The 16,445-nt window shown below is 44.1% G+C and overlaps 11 protein-coding genes across 11 annotated transcripts; 6 read left to right on the top strand and 5 right to left on the bottom strand.

Annotated features, from left to right (window-relative positions):
- Positions 1 to 734: 734 nt before the first annotated feature.
- On the bottom strand, positions 735 to 1,892 carry PICMEDRAFT_125428 (hypothetical protein). The gene has a single exon (XM_019159943.1). The coding sequence runs from the start codon at positions 1,709 to 1,711 to the stop codon at positions 1,226 to 1,228; it is 486 nt and encodes a 161-aa protein (XP_019019375.1). The 5' UTR covers positions 1,712 to 1,892; the 3' UTR covers positions 735 to 1,225.
- PICMEDRAFT_125421 (hypothetical protein) lies at positions 1,893 to 2,962 on the bottom strand. The gene has a single exon (XM_019159942.1). The coding sequence runs from the start codon at positions 2,488 to 2,490 to the stop codon at positions 2,074 to 2,076; it is 417 nt and encodes a 138-aa protein (XP_019019374.1). The 5' UTR covers positions 2,491 to 2,962; the 3' UTR covers positions 1,893 to 2,073.
- A 416-nt stretch (positions 2,963 to 3,378) lies between these two features.
- PICMEDRAFT_16061 (hypothetical protein) lies at positions 3,379 to 4,525 on the top strand (the record flags this gene model as incomplete). Its single annotated transcript, XM_019161076.1, has 1 exon — positions 3,379 to 4,525. A coding segment is annotated over exon 1 (889 nt), but the record flags the coding sequence as incomplete, so codon positions are not given.
- A 50-nt stretch (positions 4,526 to 4,575) lies between these two features.
- Positions 4,576 to 6,461, bottom strand: PICMEDRAFT_16058 (hypothetical protein). The gene has a single exon (XM_019161075.1). It carries the CDS (start codon positions 6,377 to 6,379, stop codon positions 4,661 to 4,663), a length of 1,719 nt encoding a protein of 572 aa, XP_019019372.1. The 5' UTR covers positions 6,380 to 6,461; the 3' UTR covers positions 4,576 to 4,660.
- Positions 6,462 to 6,722: 261 nt separating this feature from the next.
- On the top strand, positions 6,723 to 9,587 carry PICMEDRAFT_72229 (hypothetical protein; the record flags this gene model as incomplete). The annotated part of the gene is made up of 1 exon (XM_019164131.1): positions 6,723 to 9,587. One exon carries the CDS (start codon positions 6,723 to 6,725, stop codon positions 9,585 to 9,587), a length of 2,865 nt encoding a protein of 954 aa, XP_019019371.1.
- Positions 9,588 to 9,671: 84 nt separating this feature from the next.
- On the bottom strand, positions 9,672 to 10,388 carry PICMEDRAFT_72228 (hypothetical protein; the record flags this gene model as incomplete). The annotated part of the gene is made up of 1 exon (XM_019164130.1): positions 9,672 to 10,388. The coding sequence occupies one exon, from the start codon at positions 10,386 to 10,388 to the stop codon at positions 9,672 to 9,674; it is 717 nt and encodes a 238-aa protein (XP_019019370.1).
- A 274-nt stretch (positions 10,389 to 10,662) lies between these two features.
- Positions 10,663 to 11,466, top strand: PICMEDRAFT_31780 (hypothetical protein; the record flags this gene model as incomplete). Its single annotated transcript, XM_019162721.1, has 1 exon — positions 10,663 to 11,466. The coding sequence occupies one exon, from the start codon at positions 10,663 to 10,665 to the stop codon at positions 11,464 to 11,466; it is 804 nt and encodes a 267-aa protein (XP_019019369.1).
- A 74-nt stretch (positions 11,467 to 11,540) lies between these two features.
- PICMEDRAFT_72226 (hypothetical protein) lies at positions 11,541 to 11,873 on the bottom strand (the record flags this gene model as incomplete). Its single annotated transcript, XM_019164129.1, has 1 exon — positions 11,541 to 11,873. One exon carries the CDS (start codon positions 11,871 to 11,873, stop codon positions 11,541 to 11,543), a length of 333 nt encoding a protein of 110 aa, XP_019019368.1.
- Positions 11,874 to 12,211: 338 nt separating this feature from the next.
- On the top strand, positions 12,212 to 13,246 carry PICMEDRAFT_72225 (hypothetical protein; the record flags this gene model as incomplete). Its single annotated transcript, XM_019164128.1, has 1 exon — positions 12,212 to 13,246. The coding sequence occupies one exon, from the start codon at positions 12,212 to 12,214 to the stop codon at positions 13,244 to 13,246; it is 1,035 nt and encodes a 344-aa protein (XP_019019367.1).
- A 311-nt stretch (positions 13,247 to 13,557) lies between these two features.
- Positions 13,558 to 14,520, top strand: PICMEDRAFT_72224 (hypothetical protein; the record flags this gene model as incomplete). Its single annotated transcript, XM_019164127.1, has 1 exon — positions 13,558 to 14,520. The coding sequence occupies one exon, from the start codon at positions 13,558 to 13,560 to the stop codon at positions 14,518 to 14,520; it is 963 nt and encodes a 320-aa protein (XP_019019366.1).
- A 258-nt stretch (positions 14,521 to 14,778) lies between these two features.
- Positions 14,779 to 15,705, top strand: PICMEDRAFT_11156 (hypothetical protein; the record flags this gene model as incomplete). The annotated part of the gene is made up of 1 exon (XM_019159764.1): positions 14,779 to 15,705. One exon carries the CDS (start codon positions 14,779 to 14,781, stop codon positions 15,703 to 15,705), a length of 927 nt encoding a protein of 308 aa, XP_019019365.1.
- Between the last annotated feature and the right edge of the window lie 740 nt (positions 15,706 to 16,445).

Genomic DNA, 16,445 nt, shown 5'->3' with positions numbered 1-16,445 from the left:
GATGTTTTGAATGTTTTGAATGCTTTGGGCGTTCTGGACATTCTGAACATTTTGAGCACCTTGGACGCTTTGAATGTTCTGGACGTTTTGAACGTTTTGTCCATTTTGGACGTTCTGGACGTTCTGGACGCTCTGGAAGTTCTGTGGTTGTTGTTGAAGATTTAAGTTAGCAGTTGGCTGTCTTGGAGAAATCATTTTTGATAGAGGTGGAAGTGAGGTTTTTGCTTCTTTGTCATAGTTCATGATTAGCAGTTACGGATCGACTATTATAATGATGCTTCACCTGAGTAGTTTACTCCCAACAAAAGTCAAAAGAAGGAGAAGAAGGTAAAACAAAGGTGGGAGAAGGACAGAGAGAAAAAAACAACAGCAAACAATAGTATCAAGACTGATGAATCAATGACTGGATGTGAAAAAAACAGACAAAAAAAACAAACGAGGCTAGAGCAAGTCGGTTAAGCTTTGGAAAGACTGAGAGAGGGGAATTCCTTCGACTGGTTGCAAAGAATGAGAGGAGGAGGAGAAAAAGAAAAGAAAGAAGGAGACGATAGGAGAGTTCCACACTTTCTAAAACAAGGAAGATGAGGTAAGAGGAAGGAACAGGAAGATAAAAAGCAAGCAAGCTAAGAGAAAAAACAGTATCATAAACAAAGGAAGGAAACAATACCAAAGTCAAAATGCCAAAATACGCACAATATTGAGAAAAAATTCAGCCAACCCAACTGTAGGAGTCACAAACCCGATACACGCTTGGAAACCAAAAAAAAAGAAAAGAGCTCTAGAATTGAATCTAAACCATCTGTACTAGCCACACCATCACGACGAGGGTGGGAAAAGTTGGTTAAGGTATTAATAAAGAATAATGCTAAACTCTCACAGGCGAACAATTGCAAAAGTGAAAACGGGGGGTTTTGTGGGAATGGCCGAATACTCGTACATTTTAGGCTCCTGCTTAATAATTATTCATGGGTGCGCAGCAACGTTTGCTGCACTAACTTTGGGAATTTCCAAACGCAACGTTGGAAAAAAAAAACCAGCCTTGACGCTCGCTAATTGGAGGGTCGAGCCTATGAACAATCCTAGTTTCCGTCGGACCCTGCAGCCCCTCCTCTTTTTTTCCTCTGCTTCTCGCCTGCGAGCGTCAAAACGGAAGGGGAAAAAAAAGAAACGAGTTTTCGAGGGGCAGCGGGGGACAGCAGGGAGTAGTGGTGGGTATCAAACAAGACTAATTGTGCATATGCAACAAAGGAACCACGCACACCTGCAAATCTGTTTCCCGTACGTGCATATACGAGGCTGGAGAAGGTGGAACGGGTAACTGACCCGACAACGCCACAATAGGCATCTGTACACCACTAGGAGCTTTCGCTGGTGGGCGAAAACTGAGTTCTATTGTGGGGACCAGATGCACATGGTGCGATTTGCAGACGTGGCCGGCCTTTGCGTATGTGCAGGCGTGGCCGGCCTTTGCGTACGTGACGTGCAAACATGCGTCCCTGTTTCCAATAACATTTACGAAAGACACAAGATTATTGACATTGAGGCTTGACGTGGAAGTGGACAATAAAATGGACATCGGCCTAGCCCTAGCCATGTCCATCGGCCCGGCGTCGGGAACTGGCTCGGCGTCAGCGCTCCGTGTTGTTGTGGCCGGCAAGCCACCCGCCTGTTGCCGAGTGGGATTCACGCAAATGCCGGGGAACAGTCCCATTGTGCCGGCGGCAGCGAAAAAGCACCCGACTTACACGTCTTTGGAGGAGCAAACAAAGGCTATTCCAGGGTCCACAATTAGTTGTTAATCCAGCCTTTCGAATAGTCAAGGGGTGGGGTTTCAGGTCGGGATGTGCGTGGGTGGGGGAATGTATAGAGAGTGTGTGCATGTGCGGCGTAGATGCCATCCCTATTTTTTCTTCCTCCTTCCCTTTTCCCTCCAGCTGCCCCTTTGATCGTCCCGCACATTGCCCTCTGGTCCACAAGGGGATCGCATCACTGCTCTGTCTTCCAACCGCCCCTGCAAACTTGCTCTGGCAGAAAAACATAGCCAGATGGGGAGAACAATAGTAGTGTAAGTTGCTAGAGCAGACTACATTCTTTCCCTCGTATGCACATCGTCTTTACACGGAAGCCGGTGCCTGCTAAATGCTGCGATTGTTCTGTCCGCTGAAGAGAGTATTGTCTTTTTTCGCATACGTCACAGGATACTCTTGCCATCGGCGTGTGCATCTGCAAATGCACGAGACTGGAAATGGAATCAGAAGCGCAGCCGCGGAAACACCTGCAGCGGATACACAACCACCCTTGATCTCTAACCACCCGTGCACCGGGAGTCGGTAGTCTTTGTTTACTGCTCCGCAATAATGTGTCCTTGGCACGGCGTGCACTTTTGAGCAACGGTTCTCGCAAGAGCGAGCCATCACACCGAGGCAGCCAATCAGCGTGGAGAACGTTTTCCCGATTAGGCCGCTCCACCCCTCCACTTGAGGTTGCCATGGCACAACTGGGCTAGCGCCGCACATTTTGTTTACCTCCCGCTTTGACAGATCAGAGTTGGAGGTCTCCGTCTATCCGTTTTGGGAAACAAACCAAATACTTTCACAAGTTTTCACTTTTTCAGCAATATCGCCGTCTATTAGCCTAGTGGTGTTAAGTTTTGGATGGCAGCTTCGACGGGGTGTGGGTACAAGATAAACCAAGTTTCGCTCAAGCGTCCTTGGAAGATTATAACGAAGCTAATATGGCATGCCGTTCCAGTAACCTGTAGGGAAAAAAGGGCCACAAAAGAGCCGCAAAAGAGCCGGAAAAATCAAAACAACAATAAATTAAGATTAGGAAAACGGTTTCCCAGTTTGGAAATATGCTCTTCGGGCTCGGCGAATCACAACAAACTTTCGGCTTTGCATAATAAACTGAATGTCACAGCTGCTAAGATTCTACCCTGTCTTTGTTTACAACTGACGAAAGCTTGTTCGCCTTTCGGCTTTCGTCTCTCTGACGAGGGATCTTCCGACGTATCTCTTCTTTTCTTCTTTGATCTGTTCTTGGCTTGTTTTGATTGAATCCTTTTCAGTTTTGAGTCCGCCTGACTACTTCTGTTTGTAACTCTTCCATCCTTTCAACACCTAACAGCAATAAAAACAATCTGCCTTTTGTCAACTGGAAGCTAGCAATCACTCATTTAGTGCTTCTTTCAAGGCCAATATCGAGTTAACAACATAGTAAATCATCAATCTGATTTTCTCATCCGTACCATTTTAGTTCTTCTGAAACAGCAAACTCACCTTAGTCATTCCTTTACACCCTAACTTTGCTGCTTTCATTTCAAGAACTATCTACCTATAACTTATAGAACTCACTGATACAATCTTTTGTCGAAATCGCTTAAAAAATATATTAATTCCATTAGTCTTATTTTATTTCTACCCTTAAACTACAAGATGTTATTGAAAAACTTGCTACTATCAGCATTATTCTCCAGTGCAGTCTCAGCTGAGTTGACAACAACTTCTCAGGTCACAATCACACTCACAGAAACTCTGCTGACACCTTCCCAATCCGCTGAAAGGAAGGCAATAGATGATGCTTCCATTGCTTCAGCTGCATCGGCTTCTTCAGCTGCATCAGCTTCATCCGCTTACGAAGCGTATGTTGCTTCGGAATCCGCTGCTGCTGCATCAATGAACATGGAACTATCCTCTTTGTCATTTGCTTCGATCGCTTCAGTTGCTAAGCAAGCCTCCTTTGCCTCCGTTGCTTCAATGTCTGCTTACGAAGCTTCTGTTGCCTCTGCTGCATCGAAATCATCTTACGATGCAATGATAACATCTTCCGCTTCAGCAGCTTCCTACCAATCGTACGAGTCTGCTTTAGCTTCCTCTTCATACCGTTCAAGACTTTCAGTTTCTTCCGTTTCCGCTTCCCGTGCTTCTTCCGCTTCCCGTGCTTCATCAGCATTATCCGTTTCTTCCGTTTCTGCTGCATCGTCTCATTCCAGAGTAATTGCTTCCGAATCAAATGCCTCTCGTGCTTCATACTTGTCCTGGAATTCTCAACAATCTGATATTTCAAAATCAAAGGCTTCAGCTTCCTCAAAATTCATGTATGCTAAAACCCATACTATTTCGTCTGTTTTGAAGGTTAGCTCTTTGTCAAAAGCTGATGGACATCGTGCCGTCGCTTCAAACACTTCGACTTTGAATACTGTATCTGTGTCCACGACTAAATCAGTTTCCAAGATTTCTTCCACTTCTCATGCAGCGGGCAATGCTTTGACTCCAGTTACTGGGTCATTGTTTGGTATTGTCGGTGTTCTTGCTGCTATGCTGATCTGATAAGTAATACACATCAGGAATTTTTTTTTTCAACTCCGTTCACTTGAATATTTCCACTAGTGACATTTTTTTTTCTTTGCTCCTTTTTATTATTACTCTTATTACTCTTATTACTTTTTTCCTTCCCTTTCAATGTATATTTTAGGTGTACTTATGCTATCTGAGCACATATTTACCTCTTGCTTCCACATTTCTGAGCAAATGTGAAGATGAATGTATTTTTTCTGATAAGCATATACTCAGTGCACCAGTTTTAAATGATTTATTTATTTTACCTAATCGTTAATAGTAGATGTATTTTATTTCAACTGTTTAAATGTATTATACATGCTTTACTTTTTCAAATTGAATATACAGGTAAACAGCACATTTCTGGAGCCAGGTAGAGACTTGATAAATCTGCTGAACTTATGTTCCTTTGAAAGAGTGACATATATTCTTAGCTGCTCGTTTTCAGTGTCTTCATGGCATGCAATTTTGGTTACCACACCATTCACTTCAATACTTTCTAAAAGTTCAAAGCCCCTCAAGTACTCGTCAAGTTTCCAGATCTTCAAGCTTCCGTCCCATGAACCACTAATAAAGATATCGGAATACGGAATAGCATATATGCTCGTTATCCAGAACGGCTGAGGTTCTGGAATTTGTGCCTCTGCAAGTGGTTGATCTACTTCAGCACTTGCATGATCGGCTTTGGATGCAGGTTGAATGCCATGACTTATTCTCTTAGTGAATAATGGTTTCTTCTTGTTCAAAGACCACAATGCTATGTTACCATTGTCAGAACCGGTCACAAAATGAGAATCATCAATCATTGACACACAATCAATGCTTCCTTCAAAATATATCTTTTCTTCTGGTTCGGTGCCACTACTTTTGGAGTTCTCCTCATTTCCGTTATGCTTTTTCTTCTTGCCATATTTCTCATGAGAATCACCACCTCTGAAAGTTAACCTTGTCTCATCTGCAATCTTCCAGAGCATAGCTGTACGATCCCTTCTACCAACTGTGACACATCTTTCGAGTCCAAGAGCAGAAATATCGACAACAAGGTCTTGGTGTCCGTACAAAGTCTCTAGTTGTGCTAATTGGTTGATACTGTAAGTACGGATCTTTAGATCAGCACACGCCACGTACAATTGATCTGAGTTTCTTCGGAATGTTAAACTTAAAACTTCACCTTTCCTATTTTTAGTTTCTAAGACTCTAATGCAAGATAAACTGTTAACTGACCAAACAATGATTCGACCATCCTTACCACCAGTCACCAAATACTTACCATCCGGACTCACAGCACTGGTGTATATTTCATCATAGTGCCCATTTTCTGCGTGCTCTTTTTTGAGTTCTTCGAATTCTTGCCCTCCTTTCACAGTCTTTAAAATCTTTGGATTCTTGGTAGGGTCTCTGATATCCCACTTACTGATTTCAATATCTTTGGATGTGGTAAATAAGTACGGGTAGCTGACACTGACCGATGTCAAGCATTTGTTTGGCACTCGAGTAAGTTTCTTTTTAAGAAGTTCGTCGATTTCTTTGGAATAAAATTTGTAGACCCACCCTTTCTGTTCTGCAACATCTTTGCGCAATCTTGAACTGATGATTTCGTCATCCAAATCCTTTGCGTTGAAATCATAGTTACCACTGCCACCGTTCTCGCCTCCTTCTTCTGCACCCAACGAAGCTTTCAAGTCTTTTAGATACTTCTTGGCCAATCGACGTCTTTTGTCAGCCTCACTTTCATTCTTGAACTCCTCTTCTTCGTCAGACTGAATGTTTTCGTCTATGTCTTCGACCTCATCGTCGCCTACATCGGCAAAAACATCACTATCAACTTCTTCCTCGTCTACATCGTCGACACTTTCAGTTTCGCTTTCCACATCTTCTGTGCTTCTGTGCTTGTTTCCTGAGGCATGTTTCGAATGTTGCGCTCTACTATTGTTTGCAGGTGTTTTCTGTCTTTTTTGATTAGATCTGACTGTTGATGTGTTTCGGTTATCCTTATTTCTCCGCTTCTTTTTCGAAGGGTCCACAAAAAAGGAGTCCACCATGATGTATATAGCTTAAAGTTTTCTTGTTTGGACTTTAGGAGTACCTCACTACACCCACTTACTTGTAACGCTTGATCCTTTACTCATAATTCAACTACTGATATAAAACTTTCAGGGAGGTAATGAAAAATTTAGATACAAAAAAAAAATAACTTCAAGAGATAAAATCTTTGAAAATTGCGGCGATCGGCGCTCCACGAAAGTTTCACGTTTCATACGAGACACGAAACGTTCAACATGGGAGAATCTGTTTGCTTATCTCAAGAGTCCTCATCCTAAGGCTAGCATCAGTCAGCTAGAAACAAAACACAGGACAACACTAAAGTGGCATTGGAAAAAAGACATGCATTTGGACGATAAGCTTACTCCTGCTTACTTTCAGGAAACTGCTGTGCAGGTTGCTTCTACCTCAAATACTCTCTTCACAGCATCGAATCTGTCAATCAAGGTTTTCAACTTGAAAAATTCGTCCAGTGAGCCTGAAATTGTGAATACACTTGATCAATTGAAAGGAATTGATATCAAGGTGTTTAATAGCAAGACAAGTGCGCTAGTCGCCGGCGGATTTGACTGTGCCTGGCACGATTTGTCAGATTTCATTGTTAAAGATAATGGTGATAATGCCCACGAAACCTTTGGGATCTCTGAAATGAAAAAACTGTGGAAGAGCAGTTCCCGGATTACTCAAGCGATTTTTACACACGGAGGTCAACGTGCATGTGTTGGCGACCTAGCCGCTAATATGGTTATCCTTGACGTATCCAACCCTAAAGACGAAACTACTTTTGGGAGAGTTGTTGAGAAAGTCAAAGTGTCAGGTGAGATCACCGGGCTGGCCTACAGCTATTCCGTAGACTTACTTGCGGTGACTGTTGCTGATGGGGGCCTTACGATATATTCGTTGAGCTCGAATACGCCCGAAAAGAAAGCAACTATTGGTACTATACTGGCCGATAAAAGAATCGCATTAACTCATGAAATGGGCTTGGTGGATGACGACTCCGATATGTCAGATTTTTCGGATGAGGATGACGATTCAATGGTAACCGAAAGCACCCTTGGGGGAGGCAAAAAGCAGAGAGATAGCAAAAACAATTTGCTCAAGTTTGCTGCATCCAAAACAGTGTGGAACCCGGTAGGTGATATCTTAGCTGTTCCAAACAAAAATTTCAAAATAGACTTTTACAACGTTGTTAACTGGTCTGCTCCCACATTCTGCTTATCAGCAGGGCCTCTACATCACAAAGATTACGTGAGTGCTTTGGGTTTTTCTCCAGACGGAAAGTACTTTGCTAGTGTCAGTTTAGACAAACTGCTACTGATATGGGATCTGGCAACTAAAAAAGTAATCGGCAGAACCAACATACCAATCATTGGTTGCGATATCACATGGCCTGATGATTCAAGTATTATTGTTGGTTCTAGCAAGGGTCAAATCTTGACCATTGATAAAGATACATTCAAGACGTTAGTTGGCCAGCGCCCAATAAGAGAAACAAATGATGAGATTGAGGAAAAGGTGAATGGTAAGATAACAGCTGAAGACTCAGATGATATGGGTGATGATGTGTTGCAATCTAATGACGAAGAAAATGAGGAGGATGTAAACTTAGATCGGCCAACGTCGCAGGATCTTGACGGGTTTGTTATCGATGATGATGACAATCAACGTTATTACGGGGAAGAGGACAGCAATAGAAGAAACCATGAAACCATGTCTGAATCAACAGAGTTGACCGACTTCAACAAGCGTGCAAGAAAAGAAAAGGCAGGCGACAGTCATTTGTACAGATTGAGTGTCAAATCAGGATGGGGCAGATCATTGACAAAACCATTTTCCGTCGGTTCCACCCCATGGGCAGGTTCAGATAGAAGGTATTTGGCTATAACATCTGTTGGATGTGCATACACAGTAAAAACCCAGGATTTCTTTAAGATTACTGTTTTATTCTTTGATGAAGAGAATCATAGAAAGTATTTTTTTGACGATTTAGTTGGATACGATATTTGTTCCATCAATGACCAGGGTTCGGTGTTTGCAACGAGTGGTTTTAAGAAGAGTAAAGGCTTCACCGCCAGGATTGAATACAAAGATCATAGTAATGGCAGAGGTGGAGAAACACAATGGATTAGGGAAGTGACCATGAGACCTTATGAATTCATCACTAGTCTTAGCGTATATGGAAACTTTGTTTTCGTCTGTACCAACAAAGGTTTTGTGAGAAAATTCAATCTTTATGGACGGCTGCTCAATATGTCGATGATGGATTGTGTGGTGGGAATAATGAACAACAATTATTATGTTTTTACAATTATCAAGCGAAGTATAGAAAGTGGATATGTTTTCAATATTCAGAATCTTGATGGTGATTATATTCAGCAAGAGGTTGGTATCCCGTTGATAACTGAGAACGATTTGAATGATGATGCAGCTGATGTCCCTATCAAAAGCATGTTTTTTTCTGCTGAAGGTGAACCATGTGTCATAAGGAATGACAACTTATTACTTGTTTTGACAAAATGGCGAGATCCATCCAATGGACCTATTTGGAAACCATTATTGGACATCCAGGAAGGTGTTTCAAGGGCAGGTAGAGGTAGAGAATTGAAGGCATGGCCATTAGGTTTGTATGGCGACAGTTTCACCTTTGTTCCCTTCAGAGGTAGTAAGAACTACCCTATATTTCCACTCTTGACACCAATGAATGTGGATATACGGATCCCACTATCATATGAGGATCCTGATAAGAAGCCAAGACAAAGAAGGGAAGAAGAGGAAGATGCTGGACTTTTTGGCGACGAAAATGAAAATGAAGGCCCAACTACGAATGGAGATACTGAAAAGCCAGAAAATCCAGAAGAAAAGTTTCTACGTACCCTTGTTCTTGCTGAAATGCTTAACGACGCAATCTCAAACAACGACGCAACTGATTCTGATACTATTGAGAAGCTACAGTTGTTGAGTCTTGAGTACGACAAAACATTGTTGATACAAATAGACGACGCATGCAGTAGTGGTGATTCGGATGACGCTTTTGAGTTGTGTAAAATGATTAGAGATTTCCGGGCCCTGAACGCTGCACAAAGGTTGGCCGAAGTGAAAGGTATGGCCGGATTAGCTAGAAGAGTTAGAGATTTACGTGAAGCCAGGATGGCAGAGGAAGAGGAGGAAGCGGTAGAGGAAGTCAACTCAGATGCTGATCTTTAGCCGTAAGTGCATCCTCCAAACACAAACACACATGTACTTTTAATTTATATGCCTAGAGATTCGTAAAATCGAAATGTTACAAACTTACTTACGCTTACGGCGAGTCTGTGGTCCTTGTATCTTGGCAATATCATTGGCAGATAGCACCAAACCATTTGGGGTGCTACGTCCAACAGATTGTATTTTCAAGCCTCTATCTTTAGACTTGCCTTTGTGTGAGTGGCCCCTACCAATCAACTTATCCTTTGAAATAAACGCCCTATCGTTATCAATTTTTCGGAACTGTCCCTTTTTGTTGATGCTCATAACTATGCCGTTCTCCTTTGCTTCTTGTTCGTGCTTCAAGATTCTCGCTTTCTGAGCTTTGATCATCCCTTGCCTTATTTTCATTGGCATTTTCTCAAGCTGGGTCAATTTCTTCTTGTCGCCGTTGATACTGGAAAGTTGGTTCATTCTTGCGTCAAGAGTTCTTACTCTTGCCTTTCCAATGAGAGGGTCGTCCAAGGTTCTCAATGTGAGCTCTGCGCCAGAAGCTGTATTTCGACGTTCATCTGCAAGATTCTTCAAAATGTGCGATTCGTTAAGGAGCCTCTGCAAATCAATGTCTTCTTTCAGTTCTTCAGCAGATGTCCCCTCCTTTCCCTTGCCAGCTGTCCCCTGTTGTGCTTCATTTTTCTTCTTTTTCAACTCTGCTAATGTGAGCGGTTTGCCCGATTTTCTAAGCTTTTTCTCTGTAGCGGTTGGCTTTGCCACTGTTGCGGCAGAGTACTTGTCTTCAAACTTCACAACTACTGGTGCCATGTTCCGCTCCGTGTTTTCTTTTCCTGGTCAAAGGTTCATTCCGAGGAATACGACGGAGTTGACAAAGGTATTAAAGATCTGAAAAATAAATCATGTAAAGAAAACAGACAAAAAAAAAATGAAAAAAAAGTATGGGCACCAGCCACCTCCGGTACACCAGCCACAAATGTCTGGAATGGACCTGAAAAAGTTGGCAGGTAGGGATTCCACCGTGAGTCAGAATTGGACAAGGGTGATGGAGGGATCGAGAAACCATCCAGTAAGCCAAAGAACCATGACCAGATACGTTGGATGTATAGATCTTCATGCTGGAAAGGTGAAGCAGATTGTCGGCTCCACTCTAACGACGAACGATAAGTTACTAGCTACAAACTATGTCTCTCCACATACCCCAGCATACTACGCCGAGCTCTACAAACAAAACAACGTTTTAGGAACACACGTCATCCAGCTTGGAAGCAATAGTGAAAACAACTGTGCAGCAGAAGAAGCGCTCAGAGCTTGGCCAAACAAGCTGCAAGTTGGTGGTGGAGTCAATTTGGAAAACTGCAAAGAATGGATTGCCAAGGGTGCTGACAAGGTGATCATTACCAGTTGGTTGTTCCCTGATGGGGAACTGAGCTGGGAGAGATTGAAGCAAGTCAGTGAAGCTGTTGGAAAAGAGCATTTGGTGGTGGATGTGAGCTGCAAGCGTGTGCCGAATGCCGAGACAGGCGAGATCACATGGGTGGTAGCGATGAACAAGTGGCAGACGCTTACCCATACGACGTTGGGGAAGGAGCTTTTCGAGCAGCTGAAGAACTACACCACCGAACTTCTAGTGCATGCTGCTGATGTGGAAGGTCTTTGCAAAGGAATCGACGAGGAATTGGTGAGCAAGCTTGGAGAATGGTGTGAAGACTGGCCCGAGGCCAAGATTGTGTATGCCGGCGGAGCCAAGAGCCTAGAGGACCTGAACCTTGTCGACAGGCTCAGCGGCGGGAGGGTCGACTTGACATACGGGAGCTCGTTGGACATTTTCGGCGGGTCCGTCAAGTACACCGATTTGGTAGCGTGGAACGCCCGGTTCGGCAACTGAGCCAGTCCGCCTGTTCAGGCCTCTGGCTTTTTATAACTAGAAAATATGGATACAAAGGTTTTATACGCATGTACTCACTCGGACGGATTAAGGAAAAATATCGTTCTCCCGGTCGATCTGATGAAGGACACCAGCGAAACGCCAAGCGTGTGGCCCTTCCTCGCAGACACGGTGACCAGCGGCCGTATGTAAAAAAGCAGCGACGAAAGCAAAAAGCTCTGGATGAACGGCATCACTATCTGGTCCACAAACAACGTCTTGAGAATAAGCCCTGTGGAAATGTGCTTGTCAATTTCTCCATCTTTGGTGGTATGCTTTGCCTGGTTTTCCTCGATTGCGTTTTTGATAAGCTTTGCCTTGAACGTCTCCTCAAAGCGCAAGTCCGGTATTGTCACCGGGAGTGACATTGTTTCGTGGCTGCTGATCTATTGAGACTCTTTTCTCCCCGACTCTGTTATTTGGCCACTCTTTCTGCCCTGTCTACCTATGAGATAGCCGTCATTTGACCCGTCTCCACCCAATCCGGCTTGCCAGGTGAGAAAAAAGGCATTTTCCGCCGATCGGCCTACCATATTTTTTTCCCGAAGCAGAGGAAAAAATGGAAATGGAGATGGAAAAGCTGAAAGAGGCGAAAGGACAAGACAAGACGGAAGTCTGTTGTTCCTTTGTCGGGCCGGAAGAGTTGTAGGAGCGCAGGAGTAGCAGACGTACCGGGTGTATCTAGTCTAGCGAAAGAGACAAAGAGATGTCGAAAGAGCCACAAATTACCATCAGGAAAGCCGGACGGGACGAGGTGGATTTCATATTGTCCGATGTGGACTTGGCGCTAGCCAACTCATTGAGAAGAGTGATGATTGCCGAGATCCCCACGCTTGCTATCGACCTTGTGGAGGTGCAGGTAAACACGTCTGTGCTTGCGGACGAGTTCATTACACACAGACTCGGGCTGATTCCGCTCGAGAGTGAGGACATCGAGCAGTTAAAATACACGAGAGACTGCACGTGCGAAGACCACTGTGACAAGTGTTCGGTGACTCTGGAGCTCAGGGCGAACTGCGAGACGGACGAGACGATGAACGTCTACTCGAGCCACTTCATCATAGTGTCTGGGAACTCGGGCTTGAACCTCGGGAACCCGGTGATCAGAGACCCAATGAAGAAGGGAATTCTTATCTGCAAGTTAAAGAAACACCAGCAGTTGCACGTGAAATGCATTGCCAAGAAGGGGATCTCCAAGGAGCATGCGAAATGGTCTCCGTGCTCCGCCATCGGATTCGAGTACGACCCTTATAACAAGCTCAAACACACAGACTACTGGTACGAGGAGAGCGTCGAGAAGGAGTGGCCTATGAGCGCCAACGCCGAGTGGGAAGAGCCTCCGATTTCGGGAGAAAAATTCGACTACATGGCCAAGCCAGAGAAGTTCTACATCAACCTCGAGACCACTGGGGTTTTGAAGCCAAACGAGGTTTTCAGCAAGGGTTGCACGGAGTTGCAGAAGAAAATAGCCAACATTGTTTTCGAACTTGGGAAGTTGGACCAGCAGTCGCAGAATACCGAGGGAAATCTGGAAATGACCAACGGCTACTACGGCACCAATGCCACTGCTGCCAACCCGAACGCTGCCAACAACTACGGTGGATACGATGGATACAACGCTCGTGGTCCCAATGGACAGGAGGGCCAGCGCACGACGTACGGCGGGGAGACAAGCTACGGCGGGACGCAGTACGGTGGCAACACTCAGTATTACAACGACGGCTCCACTGGTAGATGGTAGATGGCCTTGGAGCTTTGTAAACCTTGTCATAATATGTATAATTCAAAAACTCGTTCACTATAATGTATCTTTGTATAGTTAGTAATGTCTACTGCACCCATCCACCCAGCCAATGTTACGTAAGCTGCTGGCAAATTCGCTGAAAGAGCGTCATGATAGTCAATTGTTCTAAGTTGGACGGGGGTACCATCACCAGAGAAGAAAAGGGCAGTCTTCCCATATATTAGGACGTGCCACTTCTCAGCAGGTGATCATCATAGCAGTGATTGCCACGAGGTAAAGAGAGAATAGCACAGAACCTACCTATAGACATGGATGGAATTAGTGGGAAGACAATTTCGATTGTCATGAGCAACGACATCAGGTTTGTTGGTGTGATTGAAAAAGTCGACGCTGAAACAAAGATCATCAGCATTCTCAACGCCAGGTCTTTTGGCACCGAAGTCAGAGTGCCAGACCCAAGTAAGTGGATTTTGCCAAGTCCTGAGATACATCCTCGTATTGAGTTGAACGGTGATGTGGTGAAAACGTTGAACCTCCTTGAGAGTAACGTCGAAGACCTGAAGCCAGAACTCTTGCCTGGAATGTACCAATACAGCATGCCTGGGTTTAATGGTATGCCACTACAGGGGATGGGTGCTCCCTCTGGGTTTGATCCATCTGGTAATGCACAGTACCAATCGTATTATCCTCCACAGCCTGTGCAACAACAACCGTCGACACAATATTCAGCCGAACAACCAGCACAGCAGTCTCAGTCTACACAAGCTGCAACAACGGAAACATCACCTGCTAATACCGAACCACCTGCTGCAGCCAGTGAAGCTGTCGCTAGCGTAAGTACAGAGACACAATCTCAATTGACTACTCAAAATGACGAGAAGCCTGCCAACCCTGCATCGGATGGCAAGATGGGGGCTGACTTCGATTTTTCTGAGAATAACGCCAAGTTTGAAAGAGATGCAGCCAAACCGACTTTAGACGCTGGCACCTCCTACAACAAGAGTTCCTCCTTTTTTGATGATCTATCTTCATCTATCACTGACAGAACAGTAGATCGTATGACATGGAACCAGGAAAAAACACTGAATGAAGACACCTTTGGCCAGGCAAGCTTGAGAGGGCGTGGCAGAGGTAGAGGACGTGGAAGAGGCAGAGGTAGAGGCAGAGGCAGAGGTAGGGGACGTGGAAATTCCAACGGAAGAGGAAGAGGTGGATTCAATAACAATCAAAACGGCAGCACCTATAACACCCAACCGGAATGGGCATTCTGATTGTATGTGAAAGTTTTGTGTATTCTGGTACATTAATTAATACGATTTTGTAGATATATCTTGTTTTTTCTTATACTAATATTTGTCCCTGTCTAGCTCTAATGTCGATGTTGAAAAAGATGTAAAAAAATATGTCAAGCGAGTGATCTATTATTGTATGTTCAACAGTGTCTTTTTTTTTCCTTTTTCTATTCATTGTCGATCATATGATGTGAATCATCCCCCAGTCAAATAGGAGGCCGTTATTTTCCAGCTAAAATGAAGAGTATTCCCAAGGGCTTGTTACATTCACGCCAACAGCTTATACATGAATATCAAGAGTTGCAAAAAATTGATCGTAGTATCTACAGCAGGGAGAAGAAGAGCTTAAATCATAGGGCTGAGAACAGATACAGAGATGTGATCCCCTACGAGTCCACCAGAGTGAAAATGCAGTATCCTACAAAGTACACGGTTGATGGATACATCAATGCATCTTTTGTATCTCCGGATGGAAGTGATGTGCATCGATACATTGCATCACAAGGGCCTTTAGAGAATACAGTTGGCGCATTTTGGCAATGTGTTCTAGAGGAGATTTTTTTACATGATAAAATAGTGGTCAATGTGATTATGCTAACTGAATTGAAAGAAGGGAACCATGAAAAATGCTTTGATTATATTAAAAATATTGAAAGAGATGTCCCGCAGGCAATGCATGATGTTTTCAACGTCGACTTTGACCAAGTCAAATTTAGCGGACTACAGACGTTGAATGAGGGTGGAATCGAGCTTCGTGAGTTTGTTGTAACAACCACGGGTGGACAGGAGAAGATAGCTCGACATGTTTGGGTCAGAAGGTGGCCCGATTTTGGAGTTCCGAGCAGGTTAAGTGACAACAATGAATACGTTATCAAGTATTTGAGCGATGCGGATAGCAAAGCTGGCGTGAGTAGGAATGAAGTTAGCAGTGTTGTACATTGTTCTGCAGGGGTGGGGAGGTCTGGGACATATATTGCTATGGATTGGTACTACAACGAAGTGTTTCAAAAGCAAGATAAAGAGATGGAGAGTCGAGATGATGTTGTTTTCAGTTGTGTGGCAAATTTGAGGAAGAGCCGTGTGATGATGGTGCAAAGATTTGAACAGTATGAGTACTTGTACCATGCGTTAAGGGATTTCTACGGTTCGGATGAAGGTTTATAGCTGAATTGCGTACAGTCAATGTATACAGATCTAAATGAAAGCACAAAAAAACGTAGAGAAAGAGAACAAGAAAAACAAGAAGAACAAGAACAAGAACAAGAAGTACAAAAGAAGAGTAAGGTAAGCATGAAGTAGCGGTAAGAATGTAAAAAACGATTGTGATAATGATAACGGTTTTGATTGTGATTGTGATAGAATAGAGTGGATGTGTTATTTTGGTTTGACGTCTCTTAGTACCTGTATTTTCCTACGCCTGGCGTTGATAAACCAGTTTGAGAGCTGCTGTGCGCTAAGACCAGTCTTGCGCATCAAGTCTATCTTTTCCTTGCTGTTTGGGTAGGGGTGATCGAGGTTGTTGTTCAACCAGCTCAGTAGGATCGAAGTGGATTGCTTCGGGAGGTTAGAACGCTTCTTTTTCGACTTACCGCTCAGCGATATAGAAGAAGAAGAAGGAGATGAGGAGGACAACGAAGAGGAGGGTGAGTCCGAGCCCCTATTAATCAGGCTTTCGCTTGAAGAGGTGGCTGGAGCCGAGGTTGAAAGAGAGGAGGGAGAGGGGGGAGATGAGTGGATTGTGTATTTTCCCTCGGCTTCGCTGTCCTCGGACGTCTGGGAGTAGGAAAGGGAGTATTTGTGATGCTGCTGATATTTGGGTATGGAGTAGTCCGGGTAGTTTGTGTGGTTGGAGATGTACTGCGAGTTGGAGAAGGAGTTTTTAGGCATCTGGAAGGAGGAGTTGC

This window comes from Pichia membranifaciens (genome assembly GCF_001661235.1).
Source record: "Pichia membranifaciens NRRL Y-2026 unplaced genomic scaffold PICMEscaffold_2, whole genome shotgun sequence".
NCBI lineage: Eukaryota > Fungi > Ascomycota > Pichiomycetes > Pichiales > Pichiaceae > Pichia > Pichia membranifaciens.
Note: the sequence above shows the minus strand (reverse complement) of the source record. Positions and strands in the feature narration are given on the sequence as shown.

Coding starts and splice junctions, on each gene's coding strand:
- PICMEDRAFT_16058 (XM_019161075.1), bottom strand. CDS start 6,379: ATGGTGGACTCCTTTTTTGTGGACCCTTCGAAAAAGAAGCGGAGAAAT.
- PICMEDRAFT_125421 (XM_019159942.1), bottom strand. CDS start 2,490: ATGGCAACCTCAAGTGGAGGGGTGGAGCGGCCTAATCGGGAAAACGTT.
- PICMEDRAFT_125428 (XM_019159943.1), bottom strand. CDS start 1,711: ATGGGACTGTTCCCCGGCATTTGCGTGAATCCCACTCGGCAACAGGCG.